The sequence below is a fragment of the Salvelinus namaycush genome, chromosome 17 (assembly GCF_016432855.1).
Source record: "Salvelinus namaycush isolate Seneca chromosome 17, SaNama_1.0, whole genome shotgun sequence".
Classification (NCBI taxonomy): domain Eukaryota; kingdom Metazoa; phylum Chordata; class Actinopteri; order Salmoniformes; family Salmonidae; genus Salvelinus; species Salvelinus namaycush.
In genome coordinates, this window is record NC_052323.1 from 5,529,212 (window position 1) to 5,554,687 (window position 25,476).

At 42.7% G+C, this 25,476-nt stretch overlaps 1 protein-coding gene across 1 annotated transcript in view; it reads left to right on the top strand.

The window, feature by feature from the left end:
* LOC120061873 (platelet-derived growth factor C-like) overlaps positions 1 to 25,476 on the top strand; it is an 81,013-nt gene that overhangs the window by 51,698 nt on the left and 3,839 nt on the right. The window contains 2 exon segments of the mRNA XM_039011652.1: positions 4,410 to 4,587; positions 21,594 to 21,626. Coding sequence (XP_038867580.1) covers positions 4,410 to 4,587; positions 21,594 to 21,626 — 211 coding nt within the window.

Sequence of the window (25,476 nt, forward strand, 5' to 3'; positions counted from 1 at the left end):
AATGAGTCGGTACGGGGGGGATATACTACAGACACCCGACCAGTCCCAGATCCCCATCATTCGCTGGAGAAGGAAACCGAGATTTTGCAGAAAAAGATCAGGGTGCCTTGTGAGGATCAGGTGACGAGTAGCTAATCTGCCTTTGCCTTCCGTCCTGCTAGCTAACGTTAAATCGCTGGAAAATTGAACGTACACATATCCTACCAATGAGACATTAAAAACTGTAATATCTTATGTTTCACCGAGTTGTTGCTGAACGACAACATTAAGAAAATATAGCTGGCGGGTTGTACACTCTATCGACAGGATAGAACAGCAACTTCTGGTAAGACACGGTGCGGGGGCCTATGCATATATGTAAACAACAGCTGGTGCACAATATCTAAGGAAGTCGCAAGGTTTTTCTCGCCTGAGGTACAGTATCTCATATGCTGTAGACCACACTATCAACCTAGAGAGTTTATCTGTATTTTTTGTAGCTGTCTACATACCACCACAGACCGATGCTGGCACTCAATGAGCTGTATACCGCCCTAAGCAAACAGGAAAACGCTCATCCAGAGGTGGCGCTCCTAGTGGCCGTGGATTTTAATGCAGTGAGTTTTACCCTAATTTCTATCAGCATGTTAAATGTGCAACCAGAGGGGAAAAAATTCTAGACCACCTTTACTCCACACACAGAGACACGTACAAAGCTCTCCCTCACCCTCCATTTTGCAAATGCTTACAAGCAAAATGATAGCAGGAAGCACCAGATGAAGCAGATGCTAAACTACAGGAATGTTTTGCTAGCACAGACTGGAATATGTTCCGGGATTCTTCTGATGGCATTGAGGAGTACACCACATCAGACACTGGCTTTATCAATAAGTGCATTGAGGACGTCGTCCCCTCATTGACTGTACGTACATACCCCAACCAGAAGCCATGGATTACAGGCAACATTCGCTCTGAGCTAAAGGGTAGGGCTGCCGCTTTCAAGGAGCGAGACTCTAACCCGGAAGCTAATAAGAAATGCCGCTATGCCCTCCGACGAACCATCAAACAGGCGAAGCGGCAATCCAGGACTAAGATCGAATCGTACTATACCGGCTCCAACACTCGGATGTGGCAGGGCTTGCAAACTATTACACACTACAAATGGAAGCACAGCCGAGAGCTGCCCAGTGACACGAGGCTACCAGACAAGCTAAATAACTTCTATGCTCACATCGAGGCAAGTAACATTGAAACATGCATGAGACCACCAGCTGTTCCGGATGACTGTGATCACGCTCTCCGCAGCCGATGTAAGACCTTTAAACAGGTCAACATTCACAAGGCCGCAGGGCCAGACAGATTTCCAGGACGTGTACTGCGAGCATGGGTTGACCAACTGGCAAGTGTCTTCACTGACATTTTCAACCTGTCCCTGAGTCTGTAATACCAACGTGTTTCAAGCAGACCACCATAGTCCCTGTGCCGAAGAACACTAAGGTAACCTGCCTACATGACTACCGACCCGTAGCACTCACGTCTGAAGGCATGAAATGTTTTGAAAGGCTGATCATGGCTCACATCAACACTATTATCCCAGAAACCCTAGACCCACTCCAATTTGCATAATGCACCAACAGATCCACAGATGATACAATCTCTATTGCACTCCACACTGCCCTTTCACACCTGGACAAAAGGAACACCTATGTGAGAATGCTGTTCATTGACTACAGCTCAGCGTTCAACACCATAGTGCCCTCAAAGCTCATCACTAAGCTAAGGTCCCTGGGATTAAACACCTCCCTTTGCAACTGGATCCTGGACTTCCTGACGGGCCGCCCCCAGTTGGTAAGGGTAGGTAGCAACACATCCGCCACGCTGATCCTCAACACAGGGGCCCCTCAGGGGTGAGTGCTCAGTCCCCTCCTGTACTCTCTGTTCACTCATCACTGCAATGCCAGGCACGACTCCAACACCATCAAGTTTGCTGATGACACAACAGTGGTAGGTCTGATCACCGACAACGATGAGACAGCCTATAGGGAGGGGGTCAGAGACCTGTTCGTGTGGTGCAAGGACAACAACCTCTCCCTCAGCGTGATCAAGACAAAGGAGATGATTGTGGACTAAAGTAAAAGACAGACCGAGCACGCCCCCATTCTCATCAATGGGGCTGTAGTGGAGCAGGTTGAGAGCTTCAAGTTCCAACAAACTAACATGGTCCAAGAACACCAAGACAGTTGTGAAGAGTGCACTACAAAACCCATTCCCCCTCAGGAGACTGAAAAGTTTTGGCATGGGTCCTCAGATCTTCAAAAGGTTCTACAGCTGCACCATGGGCGAGCATGTTGACGGGTTGCATCACTGCCTGGTATGGCAACTGCTCGCACCCCCTCCCTTCTACGCTGCTGCTAATCTGTTATTATCTATGCATAGTCACCTTAATAACTCTACCTACATGTACATATTACCTCGACACCAGTGCCCCTGCACATTGACTCTGTACCGATACCCCCTGTATATAGCCCCGCTATTTAATTTACTGCTGCTCTTTTAATTATTTGCTATTCTTATCTCTTACTCTTTTTTTTGGGGGGGGGGGGGTATTTTCTTCACTGCATTGTTTAAGGGCCTGTAAGTCAGCATTTCACTGTAAGGTCTACTACACCTGTTGTATTCGGCGCATGTGACAAATAAGATTTGATTTGAAGAAGTCACAGGCAATTTATGAAATAGGATTGTGCTACATGGCTAAGGAAACACCCAGCTTCAGTGAAGGAACCATAAAACCCCTTTAGATCGACACAGCTATTCCCAGTTTTGTGTGTAACGTACAGTACCAGTCAAAAGTTTGGACACACCTACTCATTCACGGGTTTTTCTTTATTTTTTCTTTTTTTTAATCTACATTGTAGAATAATTGTCAAGACATAAACTATGAAATAACACATATGGAAACATTTAGATTCTTCATAGCCACCCTTTGCCTTGACAGCTTTGCACACGCTTGGCATTCTCTCAACCAGCTTCATGAGGTAGTCACCTGAAATGCATTTCAATTAACAGGTGTGTCTTGTTAAAAGTGCATTTGTGGAATTTCTTTCCTTCCTAATGCGTTTGAGCCAATCAGTTGTGTTGTGACAAGGTAGGGGTGATATACAGAAGATAGCCCTGTTTGGTAAAAGACCAAGTCCATATTATGCCAAGAACAGCTCAAATAAGCAAAGAGAAATGACAGCACATCATTACTTTAAGACATTAAGGTCAGTCAATCCGGAAAATTTCAAGAACTTTAAGTTTCTTCAACCATCAAGCACTATGATGAAACTGGCTCTCATGAGGACAGCCACAGGAAATGAAGACCCAGAGTTACCTCTGCTGCAGAGGATAAGTTCATTAGAGTTAACTGCACCTCATATTGCAGCCCAAATAAATGCTTCACAGAGTTCAAGTAACAGACACATCTCAACATCAACTGTTCAGAGGAGGCTGCGTGAATCAGAACTTCAAGGTCGATTTGCTGCAAAGAAACCACTACTAAACGACACCAATAAGAACACGAGCAATGGACACTAGTCCGGTGTGTTCTTTGGTCTGGAGTCCAAATTTGAGATTTTTGGTTCCAACCGCTGTGTCTTTGTGAGACGCAGAGTAGGTGAATGGATGCTCTCTGCATGTGTGGTTCCCACCGTGAAGCATGAAAGAGAAGGCACAATTCCAGGCACACTTAACCAGCATGGCTACCACCGCATTCTGCAGCGATACGCCATCCCATCTGGTTTGCGCTTAGTGGGATTATCATTTTTTTTTTTCAACAGGACAATGACCCAACACCTCCCAAGCTGTGTAATGGCTATTTGACCAAGAAGGAGAGTGATGGAGTGCTGCATCAGATGACCTGGCCTCCACAATCAGTCGACCTCAACCCAAGTGAGATGGTTTGGGATGAGTTGGACTGCAGAGTGAAGGAAAGTAGCCAACAAGTGCTCAGCATGTGGGAACTCCTTCAAGACTGTTGGAAATGCATTCCAGGTGAAGCTGGTTGAGAGAATGCCAAGCGTGTGCAATCTGTCATCAAGGCAAAGGGTGGCTACTTTGAAGTTTTTAAAGTATAAAATACATTTTGATTTGTTAAACACTTTTTTGAATACTACACTCTGTGTTATTTCATAGTTTTGATGTCTTTACTATTATTCTACAATGTACAAAATTGTAAAAATAAAGAAGAACCCTTTTAATGATTAGGTGTGTCTAAACTTTTGACTGGTACTGTATATGCATTAAATGTTCGCTTTCATTACACGGCAACTTTGTCTCGTCTCCAATGTGAATTCATGGGACTACACACCAAAGCTCTGTCTTTCTTTCTCTGTCTCTCTCTCGTTCTTTTTCTTTCTCTGTCTCTATCTTTCTCTTTGGCCTTTTTCCAGGTATGATTTTGTGGAGATCGAGGAGCCGTCTGAGGACACCATCCTGGGCCGCTGGTGCGGGTCCCAGGTACCTGCCAGCTACATGTCCAAAGGTGGTCAGATCCGGGTGAGATTCATATCTGATGAGTACTTCCCCTCCGAGCCTGGCTTCAGCATTCGCTACTCCCTGCTCCCCGTGGTAAGCGATAAGCCATCTTTCCTCTGAGCACATAAACAGCACACGCTCCCTTACATAATTACCTATTATGTAACGGCCACTGCTATTCTGTATGTGTAAACCTCTCTCGACGTGTTTGTTTTGTCCTGAGTTCATAGCTAAGTGCTGTTGTAATAGAAATCGTGACCTGGATTGCCGTTTGATGCACCTGTGTGATTGTCTAGCACTGGCACTGCTGTCGATCCAATCAGACAAGGTTTCAAAAAGACGTGGATGGTGGTGGAGTGTTAATGGTGTTGATTGGGTGAGATTGAGATTGAGCTCGGCCCAGATGGCGTCTAGACTCTCAGACACAGCATGGCCTGCTGACCCTGGTTGGATTCAATCCATGTCTTATTCCTCTCCTCCGACTGGATATAAAAGATGGATTAAGAGCTGGAAGAGTGGCTCTTTTTTGCTGTTTCTTCCATCCTTTCTTTCTCGGTTCAGTCAGGCTCTATTGGCAGGATGTGTGGCAATAATGCCAATTTAGTTCATGAACGATCACATAACTTTGGATCACATTGCTTTCACTGTTTGTACATCCAATGCCTCGCATCCTATTAGTCTATTTTACTCTCTCCCCCCTTCTCCCCATCCTCCCCCCTCCCTTCACTTTTTTCTCTATGTCCTCATCCCAGACCACATATATAGAGCCCCCTTCATACCCACACCTTTCACTTACAATAAGCGATAAACTGAAGTGAAGGCTGCTGTTTTAACCTGTCATGTTGCAGTTGTGTGCGCCTCACTCTTAGTAAACAGCTCTTCCCTTCATGAATCCGCAATGGCCTGCAGTGCAGTGAAATTATTTCTGTTCCTGACAAGAACTAATGGCAAAAGGTCAGCGACGGTGTTTTTTTTTTTTTTTTGTCTGTTTGACCTTTTTTTATTATTTTTTTCAGCGGAAGAGGCAGGATTTGGTATATAATTACCACATTCTTTTAATTGGTTTTATTGACTCTGTTCCCTTTGGTAGATGAGCTGACATTTCTCGAAAGACGGCGACCCGGCTCTACTTATATTTCTGGTTTCTGACACCGTCCCAGTTAGAGGGGAATAAAGCAGCCTAGAGTTAACACACACAGGAACTGTATTCACACACTGGAGAAGATGAACATGGGGATGGTTTGTAAAGGTATATGGCAATGTACATGGGCATGCTAGTAGAATGGTTCTGTAAGGGACAGAAACGGGTAATGAATACACACAAACCGAATGAATACACCAAGGCACAGATACAGAATATAGCAGTAATACATATAAAAGGACTGTGTAGATTGCATATGCCACCTGCAGAGTGTTACACCACACAATAAATTCTCCAAATAGTAGTAACTAAACAATGAAAAACACTATACAAATGTCACAAAATTCACTTTGGGCATGCACACCATCCCACAAGTCCAGCGATACTAAATGAGTGGGCAAGTGGAGGCTGCCGAGGGGAGGAAGGCTCATAATAATGTCTGGAACGACGTGAATGGAATGGCAGTTAAACACATGGAAACCATGGGTTTGATGTATTTGATACCATTCCACCGATTTTAAGTTGTCACCATCCTCCTGTGGAATGAGTCCAGTTGTTGATGGGCAGAGACAAATATGTTGCTCTCTGCCACTGCTTGAGGGAGACTGCAAGTATTGTGTGTCCTGCGGAGTCGAGGACTGGCAGATGTCCAGCCCCCTAAAAAAGCTGACATTGTATATCCCTTTGAGCATGGTGTATCAATACACCCGGTAACTAAAAAGATACAGGTGTCCTTCCTAACTCAGTTGCTGGAGAGGAAGGAAACCACTCAGAGATTTCACCATGAGCCCAGTGATGACTTTAAAATAGTTAGTTTAAATTACTTTGATCGGAGAAAACTGAAGATGGGTCAACAGCATTGTAGTTACTCCACAATACTAACCTAATTGACAGAGTAAAAAGAAGGAAGCCTGTACAGAATTCAAATATTCCAAAACATGCATCCTGTTTGCAACAAGGCACACAAAAAATGTGGCAAAGCAATTAACTTGTTGTCCTGAATACAAAGTGTTATGTTTGGGGCAAATGCAACACATTACTGAGTACCACTCTCCAGACACTTTCAGGACAATAACCTAAAACACACAGTCTAAATCTACACTGGAGTCGCTTACCAAGAAGACAGTGATTATTCCTGAGTGGTTGAGTTAGTTTTAACTTAAATCTACTTGAAAATCTACAGCAAGATGTGAAAATTGTTGTCGAGCAATGATCAACAACCAATTTTACAGAGCTTAATGGGCAAATGTTGCACAATCCAGGTGTGGAAAGCTCAGAGACTTACCCAGAAAGACTCACAGCTGTAGTCGCTTCCAAAGATGATTTTATAAACTATTGACTCAGGGGTGTGAATACTGTACTTATGTAAATGAGATGTGCAAAAAAAATCTAAATCATGTTTTCACTTTGTCATTATGGGAGATTGTGTGTGTGGGGGGAAAAAAGTCATCCATTTTGAATTCATGCTGTAACACAACAAAATGTGGAATAAGTCAAGGGGTATGAATACTTTCTGAAGGCACTGTATACATCTCTGGGGATACGCAGACTGTTTATATTTATTTGGCCACACATGCAGGAGGAAAGGGTAAAATGTCTATATACACTGCTCAAAAAAATAAAGGGAACACTTAAACAACACAATGTAACTCCAAGTCAATCACACTTCTGTGAAATCAAACTGTCCACTTAGGAAGCAACACTGATTGACAATACATTTCACATGCTGTTGTGCAAATGGAATTGACAAAAGGTGGAAATTAGAGGCAATTAGCAAGACACCCCCAATAAAGGAGTGGTTCTGCAGGTGGTGACCACAGACCACTTCTCAGTTCCTATGCTTCCTGGCTGATGTTTTGGTCACTTTGAATGCTCGCGTTGCTTTCACTCTAGTGGTAGCATGAGACGGAGTCTACAACCCACACAAGTGGTTCAGGTAGTGCAGCTCATCCAGGATGGCACATCAATGTGAGCTGTGGCAAGAAGGTTTGTTGTGTCTGTCAGCGTAGTGTCCAGAGCATGGAGGCGCTACCAGGAGACAGGCCAGTACATCAGGAGACGTGGAGGAGGCCGTAGGAGCAGCAGGACCGCTACCTCCGCCTTTGTGCAAGGAGGAGCAGGTGGAGCACTGCCAGAGCCCTGCAAAATGACCTCCAGCAGGCCACAAATGTGCATGTGTCTGCTCAAACGGTCAGAAACAGACTCCATGAGGGTGGTATGAGGGCCCGACGTCCACAGGTGGGGGTTGTGCTTACAGCCCAACACCGTGCAGGACGTTTGGCATTTGCCAGAGAACACCAAGATTGGCAAATTCGCCACTGGCGCCCTGTGCTCTTCACAGATGAAAGCAGGTTCACACTGAGCACATGAGCACATGTGACAGACGTGACAGAGTCTGGAGACGCCGTGGAGAACGTTCTGCTGGCTGCAACATCCTCCAGCATGACCGGTTTGGCGGTGGGTCAGTCATGGTGTGGTGTGGCATTTCTTTGGGGGGCCGCACAGCCCTCCATGTGCTCGCCAGAGGTAGCCTGACTGCCATTAGGTACCGAGATGAGATCCTCAGACCCCTTGTGAGACCATATGCTGGTGCGGTTGGCCCTGGGTTCCTCCTAATGCAAGACAATGCTAGACCTCATGTGGCTGGAGTGTGTCAGCAGTTCCTGCAAGAGGAAGGCATTGATGCTATGGACTGGCCCGCCCGTTCCCCAGACCTGAATCCAATTGAGCACATCTGGGACATCATGTCTCGCTCCATCCACCAACGCCACGTTGCACCACAGACTGTCCAGGAGTTGGCGGATGCTTTAGTCCAGGTCTGGGAGGAGATCCTCAGGAGACCATCCGCCACCTCATCAGGAGCATGCCCAGGCGTTGTAGGGAGGTCATACAGGCACGTGGAGGCCACACACACTACTGAGCCTCATTTTGACTTGTTTTAAGGCCATTACATCAAAGTTGGATCAGCCTGTAGTGTGGTTTTCCACTTTTAATTTTGAGTGTGACTCCAAATCCAGACCTCCATGGGTTGCTAAATTTGATTTCCATTGATCATTTTTGTGTGATTTTGTTGTCAGCACATTCAACTATGTAAAGAAAAAAGTATTTAATAAGAATATTTCATTCATTCAGATCTAGGATGTGTTATTTTAGTGTTCCCTTTATTTTTTTGAGCAGAGTATATATATATATATATATATATATATATATATATATATATATATATATATATATATATATATATATAATCTTATTACGGTAACCGCGGTCAATTGGCTGGATAATTACCGTCATCCAAAATTCCATGGCCGTCACTGCCCTCAGAGTTCCAAACCTCTCTGCTAATTACAGCTAGTTTTCCGTTTTCCCCTCCCCACTCAGACCACTCCCAGACAGTCCTTGCAAAATTATTGCGTGAGAAATAGTTTTTGGCTAAAGCTGTTATTTTTTTTGTAAAACTATTACGGTAATGTGCTTAATTGTTACCCAGAAATTATTTGATATTGATATAAAAACGTCTGCATTGGGCCTTCAACGTGAACCATTACACTTTCGTCACCCAAAATTCAATCAAATACTTTCATACCATAAAGGTGATGTAATGTGAGTCCATATTCTACACCGTATATTGTGTACATCCAGCTATATTCATTAGATTAAATCTGCAGTCCTCAATGCTAAATTGAAGGAGTCCACCCACACATACATACTGTATACAGGCCTGACCTGACCTTAATTCTAAGAGCATTTCATACAACTTGCCCTAAACATTTATAATAATTAAAATTCATTTGGTGGTTTAGTACTTGTAACCCACATTTCTACAATAGAAGACCATACAGAGGAAGCCGTTTCTGTTCATTACGCTTTAATGACATCTGTCAAGACCAATAGCATGCCCATGTGAATGTGACTACAACTGATGTCACCAGCTTCAGCCATGTTCCAGTTGAAAGATTATCCATTTGGATTGTTTAATGATCCAAAGTGTCATTAGATTAGAACTTTTCACAGTAGAATTTCCAAAGTCCTGCAGATAGACTAAAAACATCCAATCCAGTGAATTTGAGAACCTTTGCTAGCCATGCTCCCTTCCTTGACCAAGACTGTTATTAGTCAACATATATATATATAGTGATATTCCTATCACTACCTTGGAGAACATTATGATCCACTATCATAAATCTGTCTTTTTTGAGAGGGGACCTTTGATACTGCCAATTTTTTGTACATGAAAAACATTTGTGGCATTGACAACTGGCTGGGTGCTGCAGTGCTTCCACTCCCAATATGCCATCTCAATTTACACGTCAATGAATACTGGAAAGTAATTTATGAAGCATATCCTCTGGAAATGATTTAATAGCCATGTTTCTCTTTGATGTGTGATACCCTGCTCAGAACTTTATTTATTTCCCTGAGTTGTTCACTAAAGAACTTGTGCATGCCCGGACCGTTCAATCTCTGCTAAATTGAATTTCATTGAGGAACACCTTGCTAATATTGAGTTGCACCCCGTTTTGCCCTCAGAACAGCCTCAATTTGTTGGGGCATGGACTACAAGGCGTCAAGCGTTCCACAGGCATGCTGGCGCATGTTGACGCCAATGCTTCCCACAGTTGGTTTCAAGTTGGCTGGATGTCCTTTAGGTGGTGGAAACTTCTTGAGACACACGGGTAACTGTTGAGCATGAAAAACTCAGCAGCGTTGCAGTTCTTGACACACTCAAACTGGATAATATAATGGTGCCGGAGGGGATGGCTACCGTTTTACGGGCTCCTAACCAACTGTGCAACTTTGTTTAGTTTTTTTGCATTGTTTGTAACTTATTTTGTACATAAAGTTGCTGCTACCTTCTCTTATGACTGTCAAGAGCTTCTGGGCATCAGAACAGCGATGACTCACCTCGAACTGGACAAAGATTTTTTGAGGGCGAAGGTCGAGTTGCCTTGTGAGGATTCGTAGGCAAGTCAGTAAATCGCCACTACCATCGGTTCATTTGGCCAATGTGCATTCACTGGAAAACAAACTGGATGATCTACGGTCGACTATCCTGCCAACGGGACATTAACTGTAATATCTTATGTTTCACTATGTTGTGGCTGAACGACGACATGGATAATACAGAGCTGGCTGGTTTTTCTGTGCATTGGCAGGACAGCGCAGCTACGTTTGGTAAGACGAGGGGCAGGGGTGTGTGTCTGTTTGTCAATAACAGCTGGTGCGCGATGTCTAATATTAAAGAAGTCTAGAGGTATTGCTCGCCTGAGGTAGATTACTTCATAATAACCTTTAGACCACACTATCTACCAAAATTGTTCTCATCTATATTATTCGTAGCTGTCTATTTACCACCACAAACCGATGCTGGCGCTAAGACCGCACTCAACAAGCTGTATAAGTTCATAAGCAAACAAGAAAATGCTCATCCAGAAGCGGCGCAATTAGTGGCTGGGGACTTTAATGCAGGCAAATTTAAATCTGTTTTACCTCATTTCTACCAGCATGTCACATGTGCAACCAGAGGGGGGGAAAAACTCTAGACCACCTTTACTCCACACAGAGAAAATCTGACCATAATTATATCCTCCTGATTCCTGCTTACAAGCAAAAACTAAAGCAGGAAGTACCAGAGACTCGCTCAATACGGAAGTGGGCAGATGACACGGACGCTACACTACAGACTGTTTTGCTAGCACAGACTGGAAATTGTTCCGTGATTCATCCAATCGCATTGAGGAGTATACCACCCCAGTCATCGCCTTCATCAATAAATGCATCGACGACATCGTCCCCACATTGACCGTACGTACAGTACCAGTCAAAAGTTTGGACACACCTACTCATTCAAGGGTTTTTCTTTATTTTTACTATTTTCTACATTGTAGAATAATATTGAAGACATCAAAACTATGAGAGAACACACATGGAATTATTTAGAAACCAAAAAAGTGTTAAACAAATCAAAATATATTTTAGATTCTTCAAAGTAGCCACCCTTTTCCTTGATGACAGCTTTGCATACTCTTAGCATTCTCTCAAACCAGCTTCACCTGGAATGCTTTTCCAAAAGTCTTGAAGGAGTTCCCACATATGCTGAGCACTTGTTGGCTGCTTTTCCTTCACTCTGCAGTCCAACTCATCCCAAACCATCTCAATTGGGTTGAGGTTGGGTGATTTTGGAGGCCAGGTCATCTGATGCAGCAATCCATCACTCCGTCTTGGTCAAATAGCCCTTACACAGTGTGTTGGGTCATTGTCCCATTGAAAAACAAATCATAGTCCCTAAGCGCAAACCAGATGAGATGGCGTATCGCTGAAGAATGCTGTGGTAGCCATGCTGGTTAAGTGTGCCTGGACTTCTTAATAAATCAAAAACAGTGTCACCAGCAAAGCACCCCCATACCATACCATTATTCTACAATGTAGAAAATAGTAAAAATTAAGAAAAACCCTGCACTGTGTAGGTGTGTCCAAACGTTTGACTGGTCATGTACATATCCCAACCAGAAGCCATGGAATTCAGGCAACATCCACACCGAGCTAAAGGCTTGAGCTGCCGCTTTCAAGGAGCGGGACACTAATCCGGACGCTTATACGAAATCCCTCTATTTCCTCAGACAAACTATCAAACAGGCAGAGCGTCAATATAGGACTAAGATTGAATCCTACTACACCGGCTCAGATGCTTGTCAGATTTGGAAGGGTGTGTAAGCTATTATGGACTACAAAGGGTAACCCAGCTGCGAGCTTCCCAGTGACGTGAGCCTACCAGACGAGCTAAATGCCTTTTTATGCTCACTTCGAGGCAAGCAACACTGAAGCATGCATGAGAGCACCAGCTGTTCCGGACGACGGTGTGATCACACTCTTGGTAGCCGATGTGAGCAAGACCTTTAAACAGGTCAACATTCACAAGGCTGCGGGACCAGACGGATTACCAGGGCGTGTACTGGACCAACTGGCAAGTGTCTTCACTGACATTTTCAACCTCTCCCTGACCGAGTCTGTAATACCTACTTGTTTCAAGCAGAGCACCATAGTCCCTGTGCCCAAGGATGTGAAGGTAACCTGCCTAAATGACTACCGCCTCGTAGCACTCATGTCGGTTGGCATGAAGTGCTTTGAAAGGCTGGTCATGGCTTACATCAACACCATCATCCCGGAAACCCTAGACCCACTCCAATTCGCATACCACCCAAACAGATCCACAGATGACACAATCTCAATTGCACTCTACACTGCCCTTTCCCACCTGGACAAAAGGAACACCTATGTGAGAATGCATTTCATTGACTACAGGTCAGCGTTCAACACCATAGTGCCCACAAATCTCATCACTAAGCTAAGATCCCTGGGAATAAACACCTCCCTCTTCAACTGTACTTCCTGATGGGCCGCCCCCAGGTGGTGAGGGTAGGTAACAACACATATGCAATGCTGATCCTCAACACCGGGGCCCCTCAGGGGTGCGTGCTTAGTCCCCTCCTGTACTCCTTATTCACCCATGACTGTAGCCAAGCATGACTACAACTTCATCATTAAGTTTGCTGACGACACAACAGTGGTAGGCCCGATCACAGACAACGAGGAGCCTATAGGGAGGTGGGCAGAGACTTTGCCATGTGGTGCCAGGACAACAACCTATCCCTCAATGTGAGCAAGACAAATGAGATGATAGTGGACTCCAAGGAAAGGAGGGCCGACAGGCTCCCATAAACAGACTGGGCTGAAGTAGAGTGGGTCAAGAGTTTCAAGTTCCTTGGTGTCCACATCACCAACAAACTATCATGGTCCAAACACTTCAAGACAGTCGTGAAGAGGGCAGGACAACACTTTTGCCCCCTCAAGAGGCTGAAAAGATTTGGCATGGGTCCCCAGATCCTCAAAAAGATCTACAGCTGCACCATCACCGCTTGGTATGGCTACTGCTTAGCATCCGACCGTAAGGCGCTACAGAGGGTAGTGCGTATGGCCCAATACATCACTGGGTCCAAGCTTTCTGCCATCCAGGACCTGTATACTAGGTGGTGTCAGAGGAAGGCCAGTCACCCAAGTCGTAGACTGTCCTATTTGCTACTGCATGGCAAGCGGTACCGGAGCACCAAGTCTAGGTCCAAAATGCTCCTTAACAGCTTCTACCCCCAAGACATAAGACTGCTGAACAATAAATCAAATGGCCACCCGGACTATTCACTTTACCCCTACCTACATGTAGAAATTACCTCTACTAACCTAGACATCCACACATTGACTCGGTACCCCCAGTACATAGTCTCATTATTGTTATATAATCTTATTGTTACTTTTTATTTTATTTTTTATATTTATTTAGTAAATATTTTTTTAACCAACAACGCAGTTCAAGAAATAGAGTTAAGTGCTTGTAAGTAAGCATTTCACGGTAAGGTCTACCTACGCCTGTTGTATTCGTCGCTTGTGACAAATAAAATGTGATATGATTCACCTGTTCAGTCTGTCATGGAAAGAGCAGATGTTCATAATGTTTTGTACAGTCAGTGTATATAATCATCACTCATACAATGCAAGATGGACCGTAGACATTGTCTGAAAGACCAGATGGGACTTGATATTTGTTTGGTTCTTCTCCTTTATCTCTAAGCCAAATATCATGGGAGAGAGTTTTATAAAGCAGATAGATTTACAGAGAATAAGGATCTCACAGATTTGATGGTTTTGGTACCCTGTTAAAGAGTAATGTACGCAATGACTATTGTCAATCCATAGAGAATAGTGACTCCAAAACCTTAAAATCTGGCCCACCAACATCAACTTGCATTGCTTAGAATCCCATCCAAGAACTACAGAAGTTCTAAGATGGGGAATGAATGCATTTTTTATTTATGTACATGAAAGTCACGAGGGTAGAGAAGATGAGGACAGTTTACAATACTTCTACTAGTATGTTTTATTCACATCACAGATTTTTTTGACAATCTCAGATCTGAACCATAAATCGCTAGGTAAACTTTTCTGTATTCTACATAAATCCTAATCGGAGCTAAAATGAGTAAATACTAATTATCTTATCAAATATTACCTTACACAATATACAACACTATGCTTTAGGCACTCCAAATCTCTAAATCCAGAACCTAGTAAGAATCCAGTTTGCTGTAGGATTTGTGCCTCTTAAACATTGGTTCCCAAAAGCAATGTTGAGTTCTCCTAAGGTCTTCAATTTGTAGATTTGTTTTTCCTCTGTGGTATTTACAGTTGTATATTTGTCTTGTAGAACTGTTCTGTTCTAGTGAAGGGAAGGAGGTGTGTTTTGGCTTCGTCTCCGGCATAGGGTGCACATCAAAAGAGGTGTGGCTGGATCGTGAGGTGCTATTTATAATGTCCAATGGAGGGGAGTATATTGTAGAACCTACAATTCTGCTGCCTGCTGTCTTCTCCATGGTACTGATGCATTTTTTGGGCGTTGTCATTTGTTTCCTTCCCATTTGACATTTCATTTTGGAGTCTGTGGTAGTACCATACATCATACGCTATAGAACAGGCGATTCTGTCTGTAATGAAGTCATGTGGATAGGATTTAAATCTTTCTAATGCATCCACTACCTGACAGAAAAATATGTATTTGCGACGGAATCGCCGATCTTGATGAATGTGTAGGCTTCACAGGTGATTGCCTGGGATTTGACTTCTTTACACTACACTAACCACGCTTCCATCCACAGTTTGTGAGTGATATCATGCCATATAAAAAAAAATCACAATGTGATGCAAAATGGACGTTTCGGTACGATATGGTGTGTGGTCCTCCCACTACGACTCGTTGGGATGGCATGCAGTTTATTAGGCTGCAGATGAAATAAGTTATGATGAACTTCACAGGGTGGTGCAAGGTGATGCGCTTGATGCTCCTTTCCAATAAATATTGAGGGTCTTATTCTGGTGACATGATGATCGATGCTTGTAACAGTTTTTCTGACAATTATCGGTAGAGTGGAAAATGCAATGGAAACACATTGAACATTCGATTTTTATTCGATACGTGATATGTACTTTTGTGTGCTACGTCATCGCGCACTGACTTTTACCCGCAACAAGTCAGTTTGGTGGAAACACCACTGGTGGGAAAATTCACATTTTCTTTATGCAGATTTTTTGAATATTTGCATAAATCTGTCGCCAATTGGATGGAAACCTATAGTGGGATTGAATCAATTCTATTTAGTTTTTCCCAAATGTCGTTTTTTCTCCATTTTGTTTTTCTAGGTTTCTGTTTTTTCAGGTTTTCTCTGTCAAAGTCACACTTAGATGATTATTCATTTAAGTCCACAACCATATCAGGAGACTACTTTTGAGGTCTGGGAAAAAGCAAATACATTTTGTGGTGTAGGTACCTTTTAATTCAACTGTGCACCAGCTATAGACCGTTGTTTGGTTAGCAATATTTCTGTAGCGCTCATGTGATTACAGAGTTTGCAAAACAAATGTCCACTGGATTGATGCAAATTGATGCGAAAACGACTTTGTAGTTAATATTATATTGAGAAGGCTTTTGGAAACGGTAGTGGTAGAAAAACGGACACACCACACTTTGCCTCTTCAGAAAGTTGAAGGAAATTACGAACTACTGATGCAGTTTGTTCATGTCATGGCAAATGAATGCATTTTCTCCTAAGTTCAATACATTTAGGTGATTTCCTACTAAGTTCAATACATTTTAGAATATTGTTGAATTCCATTTTAATGTCTGGATTCTGTGTTTCTGTCCTCGTTCTCCGCAGCACAGATTTTATAGGACCCTATGTACAGGTAACTGCCAAAATAATGGAAACACTTGAGTAAATGAGGGATAAAAAGTACATTGAAAGCAGTTCCTTCCACACATTTGTGGTTCCTGAGTTTATGAAGGAATTAACATCCCATCATGCTTAATGTTATATAAAAATGCTGGGCAGGCCTCTATTTTGGCCATTTATTTTGGCACCCATAGGTTGATAATGCTGCCATCCAAAGGGCACAAGTGTTCATGCTCATCAAACCATTCAGTGACCAATGTGAAGCAATTGTCATGGCTGTCTCAGTTACCAGATCTCAACCCAATTGAACACTTATAGGAGATTCTGGAGCGGCGCCTGATACGGCGTTTTCCACCACCACCAACAAAACAACAAATGATGGCATCTCTCTTAGAAGAATGGTGTCACATCCCTCCAATAAAGTTCCAGACACTTTATGTTGGTGTTTCCTTCATTTTGACAGTTACCGGTCTACTGAGCATGCATAAGTACATACATCCCTAAATACTGCCTCTGTCCATCCATCCGTAAACAGATATTTGCGAGATTTAATAGATTGAGAGAGCAAGAACAAGGTGGCATGTCATTCATGTTTCGACTTGGGGCAGACAATTGTTGGCCAGCAATAGTGTTTACTGGTGGAAATCACGAGAGGAAAGGTTAGCTTTGGCCTGGCTTCTCGCTGAACATTCCTCGGGCACTGGAAGGCCCCAATGAACAGCAGCACTCTGTTTCCCTGTGGTAAACCAACGCTACTGGAACCTCAGGTCATGGGGGCAGCACTTGTTTATATTTAAACAAGCAATAATTCCTCTTTACCACTTCCATGGAAAGGGGAAATTCTTAGGAAGAGATTATTGTAGTTCGTGGGAAGAGATTTTGGAAAAGCATAAAAGGACCAGGCGAAGAGGTTGTTAAAACACAGCGTGGCTCGGGGAAAAAAAGTGTTTCTCTGAATGGGAGCGAAAAAGGAAAACTAACTGAAATTCCATTGTCTCCCTAAATGTCAGCGTCAGTGTGACCCATTTTTCACAAGATACCTCCAGTAAGTAGGCCTTGGTTCTTTATGGGACTGAGGTCCATTGTGCCTTGACACTTATTGTGGAGAAACATAATACTATTTAAATACACAGTACCAGTCAAAAAGTTTGGACACACCTCATTGCAGGGTTTTTCTTATTTTTTAAAAATATTTTCTACATTGTAGAATAATAGTGAAAACATCAACTATGAAATAAAACATATGGAATCATGAAGTAGCCAAAAAAAAGTGTTTAACAAATCAAAATATATTTTAGATTTGAGATTCTTCAAAGTAGCCACCCTTTGCCTTAATGACAGCTTTGCACACTCTTGGCATTCTCTCAACCAGCTTCATGAGGTAGTCACCTGGAATGCATTTAAATTAACAGGTGTGCCTGGTTAAAAGTTAATTTGTGGAATATCTTTCCTCAATGTGTTTTTGAGCCAATCAGGTGTGTTGTGACAAGGTAGGAGTGGTATACAGAAGATAGCCCTATTTAGTAAAAGACCAAGTCCATATTATGGCAAGAGCAGCTCAAATACCCGAAGAGAAATGACAGCCATTATTTTCTGACACATTATTTGACAATGCTGGTCATTTATGAACATTTGAACATCTTGGCCATGTTCTGTTATCTCCACCCGGCACAGCCAGAAGAGGACTGGCCACCCCTCATAGCCTGGTTCCTCTAGGTTTCTTCCTAGGTTTTGGCCTTTCTAGGGAGTTTTTCCTAGCCACCGTGCTTCTACACCTGCATTGCTTGCTGTTTGGGGATTTAGGCTGGGTTTCTGTACAGCACTTTGATATATCAGCTGATATAAGGGCTATATAATTTGATCTGATTTAACAGTCCATCATTACTTTAAGACATGAAGGTCAGTCAATGCGGAATATTTCATGAACTTTGAAAGTTTCTTCAAGTGCAGTCACAAAAACCACCAAGCGCTATCTCTGCTGCAGAGGATAAGTTCGTTAGAGTTAACTGCACCTCAGATTGCAGCACAAATAAATGCTTAAGTGTTGAAGTAAGACACATCTCAACAGCAACTGTTCAGAGGAGACTGTGAATCAGGCCTTCTTGGTTGAATTGCTGCAAAGAAACCACTACTAAAGGACACCAATAAGAAGAGACTTGCTTGGGCCAAGAAACACGAGCAATTTGCATTAGACCGGTGGAAATCTGAACTTTGGTCTGATGAGTCCAGATTTTAGATTTTTGGTCCAACCGGCGTTGGTGGAGAACAGATGAGTAGGTGAACGGATGATCTCTGCTTGTGTGGTTCCCACCGTGAAGCATGTAGGAGGAGGTGTGATGGTGTGGGGGTGCTTTGCTGATGACACTGTCTGATTTTATTTAGAATTCAAGGCACAACCATCATGGTTACCACAGTATTCTGCAGCGATACGCCACCCAATCTGGTTTGTGCTTAGTGGGACTATCATTTGTTTTTCAACAGGACAATGACCCAACACACCTCCAGGCTGTGTAAGGGCTATTTGACCAAGAAGGAGACTGATGGAGTGCTGCATCAGATGACCTGGCCTCCACAATCAGCTGACCCCAACCGAATTGAGATGGTTTGGGATGAGTTGGACCGCAGAGTGAAGGAAATTCAGCCAACAAGTGCTCAGAATATGTGGGAACTCCAACACTGTTGGAAAAACATTCTGCATGAAGCTGGTTGAGGGAATGCCAAGAGTGTGCAAAGCTGTCAAGACAAAGGGTGGCTACTTTGAAGAATCTAAAATATATTTTGATTTGTTTAACACTTTTTTTGGTTACTGCATGATTCCATATGTGTTATTTCATATTTTTGTTGTCTTCACTGTTATTCTACAATGTAGAAAATAGTAAAAATAAAGAATGACTAGGTGTGTCCAAACTTTTGACTGGTACATAAAAATGGTTTCCCGAGTGGTGCAGCAGTCTAAGGCACTGCATCTCAGTGCAAGAGGCGTCACTGTAGTACCTGGTTCTAATCCAGGCTGTATCACATCCGGCTGTGATTGGGAGTCCCGTAGGGCGCCGCACAATTGGCCCAGCGTCGTCGGGGTTTGGCCGGAGTAGGCCGTCATTGTAAATAAGAATTTGTTCTTAACTGACTTGCTAGTTAAATAAAATAACATGTGTGTATATACAGTTGAAGTTGGAAGTTTACATACACCTTAGCCAAATACATTTAAACTCTGTTTTTCACAATTCCTGACATTTAATCCTCGTATTAATTCCCTGTCTTAGGTCAGTTAGGATCACCACTTTATTTTAAGAATGTGAAATGTCAGAATAATAGTAGAGGGAATGATTGATTTTATTTCAGCTTTCATTTCTTTCATCACATTCCCAGTGGGTCAGAAGTTTACAGACTCAATTAGTATTTGGTAGCATTGCCTTTGAATTGTTTAACTTTGGACAAATGTTTCAGGTTGCTTCCCACAATAAGTTGTGTGAATTTTGGCCCATTCCTCCTGACGGAGCTGGTGTAACTGAGTCAGGTTTGTAGGCCTCCTTGCTCACACACGCTTTTTCAGTTCTGCCCACAAATTCTCTATAGGATTGAGGTCAGGGCTTTATGATGGCCACTCCAATACCTTGACTTTGTTGTCCTTAAGCCATTTCGCCACAACTTTGGAATTATGCTTGGGGTCATTATCCATTTGGAAGACCCATTTGCGACCAAGCTTTAGCTTCCTGACTGATGTCTTGAGATGTTGCTTCAATATATCCACATAATTTTCCTTTCTCGTGATACCATCTATTTTGTGAAGTGCACCAGTCCCTACTGCAGCAAAGCACCCCCACAACATGATGCTGCCACCCCCGTGCTTCACGGTTGGGATGGTGTTCTTTGGCTTGCAAACCTCCCCTTTTTTCCTCCAAACATAACGATGGTCAATATGGCCAAACAGTTCGATTTTTGTTTCATCAGACCAGAGGACATCAATCCAAAAATGTATATCTTTGTCCCCATGTGCAGTTGCAAACCGTAGTATGGCTGTTTTGGAGCAGTGGCTTCTTGTTTGCTGAGCAGCCTTTCAGGTTATGTCGATATACGACTCGTTTTACTGTGGATATATATACTTTTGTACCCGTTTCCTCCAGCATCTTCATAAGGTCCTTTGCTGTTGTTCTCAGATTGATTTGCACTTTTCGCACCAATGTACATCCATCTCTAGGCGACAGAACAAGTCTCCTTCCTGAGCGGTATGACGGCTGCGTGGTCCCATGGTGTTTATACTTGCGTACTATTGTTTGTACAGATGAACGTGGTACCTTCAGGCATTTGGAAATTGCTATCAAGGATGAACCAGACTTGTGGAGGTCTACAATTTTTTTTCTGAGTTCTTAACTGATTTCTTAAGATTTTCCATGATGTCAAGCAAAGAGTCACTGAGTTTGAAAGTAGGCCATGAATTACATCCACAGGTACACCTCCAATTGACTAAAATTATGTCAATTAGCCTATCAGAAGCTTCTAAAGCCATGACATCAATTTCTGGAATTTTCCAAGCTGTTTGAAGGCGCAGTCAACTTAGTGTATGTAAACTTCTGACCCACTGGAATTGTGATACAGTGAATTATAAGTGAAATAATCTGTCTGTAAACAATTGTTTGAAAAATTACATGTCATGCACAAAGAAGATGTCCTAACCGACTTGCCAAAACTATAGTTTGTTAACAAGTTTGTGGAGTGGTTGAAAAACCAAGTTTTAATGACTCCAACCTAAGTGTATGTAAACTTCTGACTTCAACTGTACATACACACACTACCGTTCAAAAGTTTGGTGTCACTTAGAAATGTCCTTGTTTTTGAAAGAAAAGCAAAGAAAAGTGTCCTTTCAAATAACATCAAATTGATCAGAAATGTAGTGTAGACATTGTTAATGTTGTAAATGACTATTGTAGCTGGAAACGGCAGATTTTAAATGGATTATCTACATGGACCTACAGAGGCCCATTATCAGCAATCATCACTCCTGTGTTCCAATGGCACGTTGTAAACTAATCCAAGTTTATCATTTTAAAAGGCTAATTGATCATTAGAAAACCCTTTTGCAATTATGTTAGCACAGCATAAAACTGTCCTTCTTTAGACTAGTTGAGTATCTGGAGCATCAGCATTTGTGGTTTCGAATACAGGCTCAAAATACCAGAAACAAGTAACTTACTTCTGAAACTCGCCCATCTGTTCTTGTTCTGAGAAATGAAGGCTATTCCATGCGAGAAATTGCCAAGAACCTGAAAATCTCGTACAACGCTGTGTACTACTTCCTTCACAGAACAGCGCAAACAGCTCTAACAGTGAAGAGGCAACTCCCGGATGCTGACGTTCTAGGCAGAGTTCCTCTGTCCAGTGTCTGTGTTCTTTTGCCCATCTTAATCTTTTATTATTATTGGACAGTCTGAGATATGGCTTTTTCTTTGCAACTCTGCCAAGAAGGCCAGCATCCCGGAGTCACCTCCTCTAACTTTTGAACGTGTGTGTGTGATTACACTGAGTGTACAAAACATTAAGAACACCATTCCATGACATAGACTGACCAGGTGACTCCAGGTGAAAGCTCTGATCCCTTATTGATGTCACTTTTTTAATCCACTTCAATCAGTGTAGATGACAGTGAGGAGACATGCTCAACAGTTGCATTTGCTAGTTTTGGTTGTTTCAGATTCGTTTGTCATTTACAGTCACTTTTATTGTAAATACAGTAAGAATAGAATGTTTCTAAAGACTTCTACATTTATGTGGGTGGTACCATGATTACGGATAGTCCTGAATGATTCGTGAATAATAATGAGTGAGAAAGTTAGACGCACATATCATACCCCCAAGACATGCCAACCTCTCATAATTACAATAACAGGGGATGTTAGAATTTTTGAATGGGGGTATGATATATTTCTCACTCATCATTATTCATAATTCATTCAGGACTATCAGTAATCATGTAGAACTGTTAAGAAACATATTCTATTCTTGTTTGCAATGAAATGACTCAAATTAAGCAATACATTATTTCTCATTCATTTCTATTGGGCACAAAATAATCTGAAATGCAACCAAAACAAACTACAAACGTGTTAGAAGCATTTGGTGAGTCACAAGCTTGATGTAATCATTGTGTCTTTGGAATATGGAACATAATACTAAACTTTCGACTACTTTTAATAAACATACAGTGCGTTCGGAAAGTATTCAGACCCCTTGACTTTTCCACATTCTGTTACGTTACAGCTGTTTTCTGAAATGGATTCAATGGTTTTTTTCCCCTCGGTCGACACACAATACTTGATAATGACGAAGCAAAAACATGTTTTTGGACATTTACGCAAATGTATTAAAAATAAGTATTCAGACCCCATACTCCGTACTTTGAAGCACAGCCTCAAGTCTTCTTGGGTATGACGCTACAAGCTTGGCACACCTGTATTTGGGGAGTTTCTCCCATTTCTTCTCTTCAGATCCTCCCAAGCTCTGTCAGCTTGGATGGGGAGTGTCGCTGCATAGCTATCTTTCAGGTCTCTCCAGAGATGTTCAAGTCCAGGCTCTGGCTGGGCCACTCAAGGACAGAGACCTGGGCTGAGCCACTCCTGCATTGTCTTGGCTGTGTGCTTAGGGTTGTTGTCCTGTTGGAAGGTGAACCTGAGCACTCTGGAGCAGGTTTTCATCAAGGATCTCTCTGTACTTTGCTCCGTTCATCTTTCCCTCGATCCTGACTAGTCTCCCAGGCCCTGATACTGAAAAACGTCCCCACAGCATGATGCTGGCACCCATGCTTCACCGTAGGGATGGTGCCAGGTTTCCTCCAGATGTGATTCTTAGCATTCAGGCCAAAGACTTCAATCTTGGTTTCATCAGACCAGAGAATCTTGTTTCTCATGGTCTGAGAGTCCCCTTAAGTGCCTTTTGGCAAACTCCAAGCAAGCTGTAATGTGCCTTTTACTGATGTGTGGCTTCCGTCTGGCCACTCTACCATTAAAAACCTGATTAGGGGAGTGCTGTAGAGATGATTGTCCTTCTGGAAGGTTCTCCCATCTCCACAGAGGAACTCTAGAGCACTGTCAGAGTGACCATCGGGTTCTTGGTCAACTCAGTGACCAAAGCCCTTCTCACCCATTTGCTCAGTTTGACCGGGCGGCAATCTCTTTGAAGAGTCTTGGTGGTTCCAAACTTCTTCCATTTAAGGTACCCTTACCAATATCTGTGCCTCGACACAATCCTGTCTCAGAGCTCTATGGACAATTCCTTCGACCTGATGGCATGGTTTTTGCTCTGACATGCACTGTCAACTGTGGTACCTTATATTGACAGGTGTGTGCCTTTCCAAATAATGTCCAATCAGTTGAATTTACCACAGGTGTACTCCAATCAAGTTGTAGGGAAAGGGTCTGAAATACTTTCCGAATGCACAATATAAGTGGATTTGTCCCAATACTTTTGGTCTCCTAAAATGGGGGGACTGTGTACAAAACGTTATATGATTTCTAAACGGTTCACCTTTTTAGAAATTTAAATGGGACAGTCTGCAATTTAACCTCATAGTCATTGTATCCGTTTAAATCCAAAGTGCTGGACTACAGAGCCAAAACAACAAAAAATGTGTCACTGTCCCAATACTTTTGGAGCTCACTGTTTGTGTAGTATTCTGTAACAATGAATATCTACATATTTATGCAATTTCTTTTGTCATATTTCCCAGCAGTGGAGATGATCACATTCCTCCACAATATGCAACCCTGCAAGAAAGTGACAATGGCTTGCACAATGGGATTGTGGTTCAACGTTTTTTATGTTTTCCTGGATTTATACGTTCCTGTCAGACATTATTCATTGCCTCCTGGCATAGTTCATGTGTATATACATACACTGAGTGTACAAAACATTAAGAACATATGCTCTTTCCATGAGACTGACCAGATGAATCCAGGTGATAGCTATGATCCCTTATTGATGTCACCTGCTAAATCAGGGTAGATGAAGGGGAGGAGACAGGTTAATGAAGGATTTTTAAGCCTTGAGACAATTGAGCCATGGATTGTGTATGTGTGAATGGGCAAAACAAAAGATTTAAGTGCCTTTGAACAGGGTATGCTAGTAGGTGCCAGGCACGCCGGTTTGTGTCAATAACTGCAATGCTGATTGGTTTTTCATGGTCAACAGCGTCCCGTGTGTATCAAGAATGGTCCACCACCCAAAGGATGTCCACCAACTTGACAAGACTGTGGGAAGCATTGGAGCCAACATGGGCCAGCATCCCTTTGGAACGCTTTTGACACCTTGTCGAGTCCATGCCCCAATGAAGTGAGGCAGTTCTGTGGGCGAGAGGGGGGGTGCAAGTCAATATTAGGAAGGAGTTGTTCATGTTTTTTGTACACTGTGTCCATTCACCTCTGCACATGCCTCAGATGTCTAGTTCTGCTCTACCACTCCTCACTCTACACACACTGTCCACTCTGTCATTTCTGGCAGGAGTTGCTGTCTGAGCCCCTTGTCTGCCTGCTAAGCTATTTTCCTTTTAAAAGATTAACACAGCTTGCAACCAATTTGAAACATCTTTTAGCTATGGCTGCAGAATACAATAGACACTATTCTGTGCTGGGTTTTTATACCTCTTCAGATTAATTCTTACCCGATTAAATACTTAGTATCAGGCACCACAATAAAAAATAAAAGAAATAGAATGTGAACATGTTAACTGCAGTTATAAGGCAAAATATTTGCAGGGTTGCTATGCAAGGAGATGTCATAGCTTAGCTATGTCAAAGTGAGGCGAGTTGATGACTTGCACATTTTGATAGCCGTGCAAATAATTGGCTAAATACAGGTAGTCTGACTCGGTTCCATCACATTTTATATTGGTTGTTTTGTCTGTCTTTGCTTTTTTATTACAAATACAATTGTGTTGTGTGGTGGTGCTGTTAGTTACAAGTATAAGGAAACAGATGGATAGTGCTGGTCATTCAATTACAAACACTCACTCAAAAAAGGTCTTCAGACTTTCACTTTTGGGTCGATGTGGGCATTGTTCCACCAATGACAATTTTC